We start from the raw sequence: 13,169 nt of genomic DNA, 5'->3' as shown, positions 1-13,169 counted from the left end.
TTTTTACAATAAAAACATGAAAAAGTAACATTAAATCATTTCAGGCAGATGTGTGCAGAAACCCAACACCTCAAAGAAACAATAATACATTATTATAAATATGAGTAATAGTTACTCACAAATGACTTACTCAAGTTCAACAGAATTAGGGTTTGAACTAATTTAGTAGATTGTTTCTGCCACTTTGTATTCATTATAGTCTATACAGTGTCTTGTGAAGTATAGCAGTGGGCCTGTGTGACCCCATTTCCCCCTCTTCAGGAGCAAAGGTTAAAACTCTGGCTATGTGTTACCGCTGTTAGATCTTTTTTAAAAGCCCAGCAGTTTAATATGCATTTCTGACACAGCTCACGCAACATCTTTCACTCAGCCTCCTAAAGACCTTGACACTCTATGAAACACATCCATCACTTCACATTTTTCATATGGATTTACATCAGCAAATGGCCTGTTGAAGGTCAGCTGTAATCACGCCACTCTGCTGTGTGAGATGCACACAGCCATTTCACGGTCCGCCCTCGGCATCACCTTAAATCCAGACGCCGGATTTGAGACTTGCTTAGGCTTCCTTCGCTTTCATCCTGCAGGAGGGGCATCTATTTAGCAGCAGTTCATCTGTGAGATGAATCTGAGGGAAAGGTCAAATCTTGCTTCATCAGAAACCTGTTTGGCCCTCACAGCTGGGGATGGGAAGGGACAGACGGCTGTTCTGGCTGGTATGTGGGAAACAAAATAGCCTGTTGGAAACTAATGAGAGGGAGAGGTGGGAAAACCGAGGTGAATGACAGAGGGGAAGGAAGGTTCAGTCCCCCAGCGTTCAGTCATGTACCCCAAGCTCAGCTGAATACCAATATATCCATGCATGAGACTGAGGGACTAATATAAGGAATATGAGCAGTGATCCGTGTCTTTTATTTCCCTTTCTCTTTCTTTCTGGTTCTTTCTCCATCTGCATTCTTACAAAGTTGAAATGAGTTTCCTTGGTGAACTTTCTTCATTTTATACATTTTGTATGTTTTATCATATAATCTATAATAATGTGTACAATAGATATGACAATATTCAACATTGGAGTGTTTCATATAAGCTACTATTTTATTATTAAGCAAGGACACACTGATCAAAAGTAAGAGCAAAGCTTATTTTTTTTTACTTTCGATTCCTCAATAAGTCATAACAATGCAGAAAATCCAGTTTTTCTGTCACAGAAATAAGCCACAATATTTGTAAAAAATATATTAAAGTAATCCCATTTACACCATGCAATAAAAAGGTAATTACGACTTTTTATTTCTCCAGATTGTTTTTTTTGTTTTGTTTGTTTTGTTTTGTATTTTAAGAAAAAGTTTGGAATTGGAAAAGTTTGGAATATATATACTTGAACTTCAGAGGACAAATGTATTTTACAAGATACAAAAGTTTTCATAATTCCATGATTATGGTTTCCATACATATTTTAATTATGAGCTTATAATTAAATGCAGTGGAATAAAAAATACAATGTTCTTGTATTTTCCTCTTTATTAAAAAAGAATTGTGAGATACTACAAACTCCTACCTGGTCTCATAAACATACCATGCCGCAATTTTTAGCAAGACACAAAATACGTACCAACAAGTACATATCACTGCAATTTACAAAAAAAATGAACACAAGAGACAGTAAAACTCCTTTAACTCACAACTAATAAAGCGTAGTTTTCGCACAATTACTAGAATATCTAGAATTAAGAATATCTTGTTATGACTTCACAACAATATTAATATGCTGGGATATTTAAAAACTGATGCTTTTTTGAATGTTAGCCTCACACATATATCTATATAATATATTTTATGCATATATCTATTGGTTTTCACAGACAGTAGATTTGTTCGGTAGCTCACGAAGTGCAGAGACGTACTTGAGAGGTGAGGTGTTCTGGTTCAAATCTAGTGTAACTACAATTTGAAATTCTGAACCCCCACAATACATATCTATATCAGCGTAATAAATGTGTCAGGGTTCACGTGTGTTTTAGTGCCACTCAGTGGACATTTCTCTTAGAAAGTGTGGCAAAACGTTCAGTAAGGCAGGTAAAAAAAGTGTGCAAATGTATGTATTTTTATGAGACCAGATTGAAAAACTTTGAGGAAAAAGTCTGATTTCAGCCCATTTGGTATGCTGTCGTGATAACAAGCTTTCATAAAAAAAGTTATTTTAAATTGTAATAATTTTTCACAGTACTGCTGCTTTAATTTTACTTTTTGGTCAAATAAATGTGGCATCGGTGAGCATAAGAAACAATTGTAGCATTTCAGCTGTGAACTTTTTTTCCCAACTGAAAATGTATTACTGAGGCAAAACTTCAAGCATGAAAATGATAAAACAGTAATGACAGAGTTTTAATTATGAGGTCAAACTGATCTCTGTGTGATTAATGTGCAGCAAACCCCCATTGATACTGTCCTGCCTGTAGCGGTGCTTTGCCTAGAGCTGTCTGTAATTCATTCATCTAGTATTAGAAACCAATACCGAAAACACTGTCTGCAGTTGAACATCTATATTTGATTCCAGAAATGATCAAATAGATTAACTTTGCCAAGTGAGTGAAATCATAGGAACAATACAAAAACAAATCACCAAAATAGGCAGAACAAATCCCATTGCAAGTCTCTCTCTTTTTATTGTCAGCGTGTTAGCAGATGGTAAACTATTCAAAAATTATGCCATATGATTTATCATCGCCTAGGAGCATTATCGTCACAAAGTCCTACATGCTACATCTATAAGGCTGCGCAGATATCCCATCAGGCAGGGTTTAGACCAACATAATGCAATTTATTTTTCATCTCTTCAGTTCCATCTTCTCCTGTTTTATCAGAGTCATCAAGTGTTTTTATTTATTTAGTCTGACCGTAACAGCTCCAGGAGCTGTTGTCTGCTGCTGCCTGTTTTATCCCTCTCTTTCTGGGCTGCTGGTGTCCTTCCAGTGCCCTTCTTCTGCTCTCTTTATCTCCTCAGAACATCTGCCTCGGCGGCAGGTTGCAGGTGGCGGTGGAGTGGATGTCCCCTGGCTCTCTTACACTCTCTTAAGCTTCTGTCTTGTACTGATCCCTGGACACCCTAAACTGCTGACCCTCACTTTATGTCCTCGTTCTGACTGTTCCTTTGGCTGGCTGCAGTGTGTGGCCGGCCAGTGCCACCCTGCTTTATGTTTAGTGTGAAGATAGTTAGGAACTACATGGACAGACTGTACTTCTAAATCTTAAGCTAAAAACTTTAAAGTTTAAGTTATTCACAGTACAGTACGTCCAATCCATGCCAATCCGGATAGAAAGGCTGACTTCACTGTTGAGCAGGGTGATTATATCTGGGTTTCTCCTAAACTGCGAGCATTTTTATTCCTGTAGACTCACTAGTTTAATTTGTCTGCTAATAATGTCTAGCAGTATAGCAGTCATTAAATTCTCAACGCATTCTGTGGTGGAAATGTCAATTTAACAACTCTTGGAATTAAATGTCTTACTTTTTTTGTCTTGTTAATTTTTGTAACTTGCAGTTTGTGTGTTTAATATTTGCACTCTTTTACTTAGCAATTTAGCAATTCACAGCTGGTTTTGAAATGATGGACATTAAGAACATTAATATCCTGCTCATAATTCAGAAGGTTTAAAAATCACTTTTAAACATTTGACGTCTGTAGTTTTAGTTCTTTGACTGTGTTGCCTTATTGGTACCTTGATAATAAATATTTGTATTTTTTTGTTATTTCTTTTAAATTGATCAACCTTTGTGATCATCCATCATATTTTTTATTCTTATATCAATATTAAATAGTTTTGTCATGTAATATGTTATATTTTAGGATGGATTTTCATAGCTTATGATTGGTTTTGGGGCACGGATGAAAAAATATGTAAACGATGATATTGAAAAGCGGGCATGCTAAAAAAAAGTTTTCATGTGAACTAAAATTAAGTCAAAATCTGTTAGTATTAATAAAAATCAATCCTTTGGCACAATACAGTGGCATAGGTTGAAAAAAGTTAGTGTCAAGATTCAAGGTATTTTGAGCGAAACATAATATTCAAAGAGAAACATGCTTGTATTAGCTTGTGAGAAATAGGCATTAAGTGCCAGAATGGAGCCATGTGCTTGAAAAGGGGTCGTTTCTTTAATATTAATGGTTGGATTTACGACTTTTAATGATCCTTCAAATATCACTTTAACAAATGTCCAAAAGCCTTCAGCTAAAAGCACCGATAAAACATCTGTAATACAATCTGTTCTTAGACTTCCACGAGGAGCGAGAACAGAAAAATACAGATGCTCCTCTTGAACAACACCATTACAGCTGATCTTTGTTAAATTACAAAACCCCTGTAGATTATCCTGCAGAGAACAACCCATTCAATTTGTACTCTTAAAAAAAAAAAAACGGTTTTAAAACCACACGTAAAAAAATCAACAGCATTTGTTCCTGTTCTGTTTTTCTCTAGCCCTTTTGTGACACAGCCACAAAGGCTTAGATCAATACAACAAGATAGTGAGTATTGTGCGCTTTCTCTAGGTGCTGGGGGCTGGTCTCCGCTGGACAGTGATCATTACCAGTGGCTGCAGGTCGACCTGGGAAGCAGAAAGCAGGTCACAGCCATCGCCACGCAGGGTCGATATAGCAGCTCTGATTGGACGACACGCTACCGGCTGCTCTACAGTGACACAGGCAGGAACTGGAAACCATACCATCAAGATGGCAACATCTGGGTGAGTATCAATTCATAAGCTGTAATAATTGCTGTAGGATTTTATACGCTAACACTAAAACATTTGGGTTGGTGAGATGTTTTAATTGTTTATTAAATCTTGCTTACCAAGGCTGTCTTTATTTGATAAAAAAAGGTTGTTCTTATATAGTACTTACTTGGAATTACTGCCACTTTTTATATCACAATACTGCATCCTTGCTGAATAAAATATAAATAAATAAATAAATACATTACTGAGCACAAACTTTTTAATTATTATTTGGAAAATGTAATGAATGATTAGAGGGTTTATTTATGTTTCACTGGCTCTTCTTCAAGTAAGAATGTGTAAGAATTCATATAAATTCATACCATTTTTGCTCAGTTATGAGTTGCACAATTTATATGAGTTTGTACGAATGACCTACGCCTGACCCCACTCCTAAATTTACCCATCATTGGGGTGTAGACAAATCGTACAAAATCATAAAAGTGAAGTCATACGAATTCGTAAAAAATCTGCCACCTCGTAAAATGCATTCGAACTGGGAGCGTTAAGTGTTCTTGTACTTTATACTGACACCTAGGGGTGTGGGTGCAATTTTTTATTTGGGTTTTGTTTTAGGATTTTTTACTGATGTAAAAACACTGAAGGTGTTTGATTGTCATTTGTCTTTTTATTTTTTGTTTATCAAATTTCTTATTCAGATTTTAATTAAATTGCTGTTTACATATGGAGCGCTTTTAATTAGACAATAGCGCCTTTAATGCATGAAATGTTATGATGGGAATTACAAAAGAAAATTATGGTTGGAGATCAGTCTATGACATATTCGTAAGGCATGATGGTTATTAGAGCAGGGTGTTAGCATACCTCTTAAACACAGAGCTCACCAAGGACAACTGAAGATCAATGAGTCATGGATGCCTTGATTTCTTCCTGGGTGCTTTAATCAACAGTAAGCAATCAAGGAAGCACTTAGATCCAGAAAAAGACAGTTTTAGAGACTGATTTCTGGCTGATGAACCACTGTGCTCAGTACCCACAGCAGAGGGGAGTGGAATTATTACTGGGCCTACCAGCGATCCACACAGGGTGGTCTCAAAGGAGAAACATCATTGTCTTTTATCCTGCACCACCAAATGTTGCTTCTGGACATTCTCTACTCACTGCAGAAGTGAGATGAATCATTTGATCTGTCCAAGCTAGACCCTAGTACGAGGGAGTAGACTTCAGACTAGCCTAAAACAGCTTTAAACTTTTAAAATTGAGTCTGTTTTGATGTGTTTAAACGCAATGGACATTTAACGCAAAGAATCCAGTGTCACATAAAAAGTACCATATGTACATTCATCTGAATACTGAACACTGTTTCAGCTTCACATCGAGTATGTGTTTTCTAGCGTACAAGGCGATATGGTTTATTTGAAAAAAGTAAGTTGCCACAGGTACTTTTTCGCCATGAGATCAGGATGTGTGTAGCATAGTTCACACAGATATTTTTTTTTATATATATTACTATTTGAAGACATACTTGACAGATTAATTCATTGTGAAAGTAATTGTTAGTTGCATCAATTGTATTTACAAGCTCATGTATCGGTTTGCGGGGAATTACATAAATCTCAGTCAAAACGCTATAGCTTTTGTGCAAGACAATATAAAGCTACGTGCTTTTGTCATTTTTCAAAACTGACACTAAAAAAAAGTATATGGAAAAGAACAGCTTCCTAACAGACTTCCTTTGTGTCCCACAAAAGACAAAATATTAGAGGATTTGAACCACAGGATGACACATTTTTCATTTTTACCATAAAAGTTTAGCCTTAGGTAATTTAATCCTCTTGAACAAGCTGAATATGATGGTAGAATGACATCTTAAAGTCATTTGAAAAGTCGTGCGATTTAAGAGTGACGTTTCAGTGATGCAGGATAAAAGTCTCTTGAGCAACGTTTCCTTAAGAGAGCCTGTTGGATCCACTTACTACATTCCCAGCAACCTCTGATTTGCCACTTTACATCACTTTTAGTGTTTTGATGAGTGTTCTTCTAGCTGCTTTTGCCTTTCAGTAAGAAGCCTTTACAAGGGGAGTTGCTAAAAAGGACTTTAATGCAAGAATTATGTGTCCGTGTATATCTGTTTCTCTGAAATATTCAAAAATTATGTGGAAAGTGTCACAGCTGTCATGACATCACAGTTAGCACTATTAACCATCCTTACATTGCTTTTCAGACACGTTGGAATTCTTTTGGTACTTATTTGGAAAAAAAGAGTAAAGCTTTTTCCTTCCCGCTTTGTGAAGTGAGGTGCCCTTGGCTTTCAGTTCGTCTCTAGACCATTTACAGGTCGCTGTGCATTACTGTTTAATGCAGGCTAGATCGATGGTATTCGAACATTAAGAAGACCGAGGTGGGAATTACGGATCATTCCGGTTGCTATAGCAGTATAACGTTAGCCATTCAGCATCGGTGAACTGTTGCCTGCAAGACTGACAAAAGTAATGCAAAGCAAAAGCGAACAAAAAGCCCTGCTAAATTAGCTTGATTGATGAGCATATGTTTTTACATTCAGTTTGAAATCTGATTGCATGCCCCCTCTTCAAGAAATTCACCACTCAAGGATAACCAGCCTACCAATCATGGTTTCAATATTAAAGCGGCAATCAAAAGTAGACTTTCAAAACATCCGGCGTCCATATTGATTTATATGCAGTTCAGTTTTTTGGACTCTCCTGAATAATTTTCATCACATTTACTACCTTTCCTTTGGCAAGCTTATATGCTTGAATATCAATTAAGACCTTTTTGTGTCGCTAATGAATAATGGTTATTTGTTGTGCTTTTATATGCCACGTGCAGCACTTTTAGCATTCGGTTTGTAGATTGAATTTATTTTAAGACATTTTTCCGTCATGCTGTCGTCACGTTTCCTCCAAAATACGTTCAGGTTAAGTGGCAGTTTGGATTAAGGCTATTACAATGAGAAGAGATAGAAAGAGATTATACAAGCACTCAAAAGTAAAATTCATATGCCATTTGTCAGTAAAATGACAAACCACTATGCATTTTGGTGACATATGATGTCCTTAGCCTTTAAAGCTAAGCTGTGTTCACATCATCAGTGAAGGTGCTCTTTGACCCTGCAATACATCTAATATTGTGACTTTACTTTATCCCTGATGTAAGATAAATTACACGACAGTGATTCCCGTTTACCTCCGATTCTTAAATGTGACGTTGGCAGTGGAGTCAGTCTGGGATTTATGAAATGTCAGATTCACAGTGTTGCTCAGAATAAAATGTTCGCTTAGTGTCCATGTAATTCATTTCTACTGCCATGTTGTTGTGTTCATCAGGGATAGGAGAAGACATTCCTGACATGGTTGTTTATCTAGGTCAGACTTAGTTAGGGAATAATGATTTACCACAGATTGTACAAAAGATGAGCGAATGTATTTCTATGTGAAAAGCCATTATGCCGGGAATGGCACAGAATGGTAATTTGTCTTTGCTTCAGCTGTGTTTTGAAATGTGTTTGTGCTGGTCGAGCGCATCTCTGGCCGTATCAGAAAATGACTTAATGCTTGTCTGATGTTAGATTTAATATCTGACAAATGAGTGGCTTGTAAATAGAGATGGATAATGAATCACGCTAGTCAGCTATTCAACTAGTCACCCAGCGATTCACTTGTTAATTAGCAAATTATTTATTCTTATATATAAATTCGTCATGGTATTATTGGCGAGGCTGTAATTAGCAGGCTGACAGCTTTTGGACTGTTTTCACTGTAAAAAATTTTTTGGAGATGTTCTGCCTTTAAATGTAGCTTGTTTAACAGGTTTAACAAGTTTGAGATCAGTAAGGTTATTTTTTTTTTAAGAAATTAATATTTTTATTTAGCAAGGGTGCATTCATTTGATCAAAATTCTATTATAAAAGAATCCTAAAAAAAATCACAGTTTTTATAAAAAATAGTAAATAGTAAAATAAATAAGAACATTTTTGAGCTGCAAATTCTGCTTTGCCATTAGTCGAAAATCTGTCCATAATATTTAGACAATAACCAATAATATACTCCCATGTTTTATTTTTCCTATAGAATATATATAGCTCTTTTCATATACATGTTGTCTTATGAATAATCAGTTGGCAATTAGAGTAAATAGTCTATATTGAACACTGCTATACTGCTTTACATTCTGTTGTTCTTTTAGGAATGTTCCTGGGTTTATGTACAGTATGTTCAAGACTGAAGTCTTGTTGATCAGTTTTGTCTAAACACCTCCACATCAATTATCTCACAGCCTTTCAATCTCTTTCACAAGTATGAATTTATTCTTCACAATGATTGGCAGACTGTGAAAAAAACCCACTGTGGTCTTTTCAAATATGGAAAGATGCACTTAGCATTAGATAAACCTACTAACCGAAGCATACTTCAGCTTCAAAGACAACCAAAGAATGAAACAGATTCAGTGAATTTTCCTTTGTTGACTTGTTTGATGATGCCTGCGAAGACCTTTGTGCATAACGTTTAAACTTTATGCCAATCAAATACATGTGAAAGCAAACGCTGCTGAAATCCTTTTTATCCAGACGTCTCTGAAATTGATCCATAAGAGATTATGTATTCCATTTCATAGCTGATTGACTAACAGAAAGCAATACAATCCCAGCTATGACTTTTGTGTTGTGCGCTGAATCTTTAATGAAAGCATGCCTGTATATAACAAATGTAAATTTATTTGCGCGTGAAACCCTGAGCTAATTCCACCTGATCTCACACCCACTTACCTGAAGACAATTAGACACTCTATTTAACTGCACCTGTCCTGGTTTATTTTTAAAATGACTTCAATTACTGCATGATTGCTTGTAAGCAGACAGATGTAACCTGCAAAGCTTCACGCCGCATGTATGGCTTACCTTGTTCTTTTCAACTCCGTAGCCTAGGGTTCAGTGCTGTACATGCACTATTAATCTTCAGTGTTGCCCAGCTGGAATTTACAGTTCTGATTTAATGCTGTCTTTCTTGCCAGAAAATAAAGTGATCTCTGGATTTCTATGGAGAGCGTTTGCGTCCGTGGTTGACAATACTTAAGTCTCCTACCGTAAATAGTCAAATTTGACCATGCAACGCTAATGCAGTTTCCCAAATAATGACTTTTTGTTCACTAGTGATGTCTTTATGTGTATGTCATTTTTTAACTACATAAAAACCTTTATATATACTAGGGAAGCACTGACATTGAATCCTGGCTGATATCATTAAGCTGATCATTTTAATGTTCTGGTTGACAACCAACGAATGTCTAATTAATATGCTATAAATAAAAAAAAATATCACAAATTCAAATGCATTTATACTATGAGCGTCAGAACATTTTGAGATTAGCTAAAAATGCTTTATCGAGGTAAATTAATGTTTGTTAGTTCAGTTAATGTTTCTAGTCCTAATCTTAGCCTAGTGATAGTAGTGACATTTTTTAATATAATAAATTAATTATAAAATGGTACCAATAAATAATAGTAATAAAAAACAATATTTATGCGTGTATTATGCATCCCAAAAACACTGTAAAAAAAAGGAAGTGCAGATTTTCTAGTTTATGAAACCTTTTGAATCTAAAAAAGGCTACTAAAATAGGCTCTTTTCTTTACATAAACTACATAAAAACACTTGTCAGACCGACAAAAATGACTCCAAAGCTTGTCCCTCAAGCACAGTTGTCCGAACAAAGAATGTCATGTCGTTGATATGACAAGGCTTTGTGTGTTCCCAGCATGCATTGCAGCATAATAAATTATGCAGTTACTGATATGGGATTATTGTTTTTTGTTGTTTTATCATTATTGTTGGTTATTTGTTGTACTGCTGTGTAGTACTTTACACAGAGAATGTTGTCTGCTCATTAGACTGACTTATCCAATAAAGTTTGACATTTGTAAAACAAAAACAAGAAAAATAAAAAATTGTATATCAACATTCAAGACATTAAAGTGTGTTAGCTGTACAAAAAAGGAACATGTGACTAGTAAACTTTTTATTTTTTACAATTTAGATTCCTGTTTTTCTGTTAAATGTTGCTGGATCTATTTTTGTCATAATTTACTAAGTGCTAAACAACACCATAACCGATTGTGTTGTTACATGCTGTAATCTTTTTGATCATGACTTCAAAAAGAAGGCTGTTATACTCACCAAAGCTGCATTTCTTTGATTCAAAATACAATAAAAACAGTAATACTATGAAATTATTACATGTTTACAGTTTTCTATTCTATTCTATATGTTAAAATGTCATTTACTTGCGATGCAAAGCTGATTTTTCAGCACCATTACTTCAGCGTTCAGGGATCCTTCAGAGATCATTGTAATGCTCTGATCTGGTGCTTAAGAAACGTTTTCATTAATGCATAAAAGAACAACATTTATTAACTTGGACATTCTTGGTTTGAGATCAGCAAGAGGCCAGTGTGGAGCTATTTTTTTCAACCCGGGACTGTGCAAATGCGATCCTGCATCACTTTCCAACATCCTATCAGTGCAAAAGGCAACACTATGTAATTTTAAGATCACAAAATACTATTGTACACTGTCAGTCTTTAAAGGGGAAAGAAAAATACGTCGTGTCTAAGAACAATGGCTTTTGAAATGGCATTGAAGAGGTGTCAGAACCCCACGGTCTTGAGGAAGGTGCTCAGCATGCAAGTCTCACTCAAACACCGTGTGATTTATTCTTGTTGTTTGACCATGATGCGAAAGCAGTGGATGGCTTTCCCGTTCGGCTGTGAGCTGGAACACTCAGGTGACATGACAGATGTCAAATACTGTATATTCTCAGTGAAAGCTACAAGTTAACCTCCTCAGAGACTTGACATTTCTGTGTGTTTTAGCCTCTAGCAGGTACCCCATTGTGTCACGACTAGACTTTCTTAAAGGAGGTCCATAATACCAGGAGAAAGCTATCGGTTAGCATTCCCGCTCTCGATGGCAGCTTCTCGGCTGGAGCAGTGTGTGATTTTATCCGATGATGTTGTAGATAAAAATAAATGATAAAGACATTTTCTTGTCACACCTCTGGACAGTTTTTTTCCTTTTCTCCCTACCTGGGCGCCAACTCAGAGAGCGACCTGTACACTTTTTTTTATTCTTCAAGTACCTTTCTGTGAATTGAATTTTGATGGATCCTTTTGGAGGCTCATACATTACTGATACCCTTTTCTCAGCCCCTGCAGTCAATGCTGAACGAGCTCCGAACCGCCGTCTCTTGTCCTGAATAAACACATGCTGAATTCTTATATTCTTCCTCCCATGCGGTCCGACAGCCCTCTATGTGGCATAATGGCGGCGAAACCTCTCCATCAATTAATCTGCTGAAACATGCATTTAGAAAGCCTATGAAACGAGGCTCACCCCTCGCTGTGGTACGAAAAGACCTATAGTTGTTTTATTCACTGGGAGTTTTTGCCCATTACGCACATCTCATTCTGACTGCTGACTTTTCACACAAGGGTTTTCACACTATATATTTCTGCTCTCTTCCAAAAGGGGGGTTTTATTTTAGGATTCATGGAAGGACTTTTTCGATGTTACATCTAATATTTACAACAGTATTCAGTACAGCAGTATGCAGTATACCTTTTTTTACCTATGGCATTCAATTTGGAGACTAAAATAACATGTGTGTAGTATCATATTCATATGTTAACACAATCGATTTTGGGGGGGATTTTGGAAGGCTCTTATGCTTATCAAGGCTGTATTTATTTGATCAGGCAGACAGTAAAATCAGTAATATTGTAAAATATTATTGCAATTTTAAACTGAATAACAACTTTAAAAGAACAGCATTTATTTTTACTATATGAGACACTCAATGTGTGTGTGTGTGTGTGTGTGTGTGTGTGTGTGTGTGTTTTATAATACTTACATAAATATTTTTCCCCATCTGTATAAATGGGGCTATATGCATGAAAATATACAGATGTTTACATCTTTTTGCATTTCATATCACTGAATAATACTTAAGATAATATGTAGTCAGTATGATGCTGAAAAACCACCATTTCAGTGTCAAGGCAACTATGCGCTGAGCATCTCAAAGCCAGCATTCGGAATGCACTGTGGAGACACGCATTTAAAACCAACTACATAATTGCAGCCTTGCTTAAATGATTTATGGACATTCGAATGCTCTTATGCGGAATCACAACCACATTTTACAGCGGAATCAGCAGGACACCCGGCGATGTATCTCGCTGCCAGCAGAGTGAAAGCAAAATGTGATCCAGTATTTAAGGAACCATTATCCTCCAACCGAGGGCATTTAGCACCCTCGTACTTTTCTCGCCACTTGGGGTTGTCTTGACAGATGAGGTGAAGACAGCTTTTCTCTCCGAAACCAAGAGCACAGTCGAATCAGTCAAAATGCCAGC

General features: G+C 36.3%; 1 protein-coding gene across 1 annotated transcript in view; it reads left to right on the top strand.

The window, feature by feature from the left end:
• cntnap2a (contactin associated protein 2a) overlaps window positions 1-13,169 on the top strand; it is a 294,840-nt gene that overhangs the window by 118,793 nt on the left and 162,878 nt on the right. The window contains exon 3 of the mRNA XM_043226988.1: window positions 4,554-4,747. Coding sequence (XP_043082923.1) covers window positions 4,554-4,747 — 194 coding nt within the window. The remainder of the gene's footprint in view (window positions 1-4,553; window positions 4,748-13,169) is intronic.

This window comes from Puntigrus tetrazona, chromosome 24, assembly GCF_018831695.1.
Source record: "Puntigrus tetrazona isolate hp1 chromosome 24, ASM1883169v1, whole genome shotgun sequence".
NCBI classification, from domain to species: Eukaryota; Metazoa; Chordata; class Actinopteri; order Cypriniformes; family Cyprinidae; genus Puntigrus; species Puntigrus tetrazona.
The sequence above is the reverse complement of the archived record's forward strand: the minus strand, read 5'-3'. Positions and strand labels throughout refer to the sequence as shown.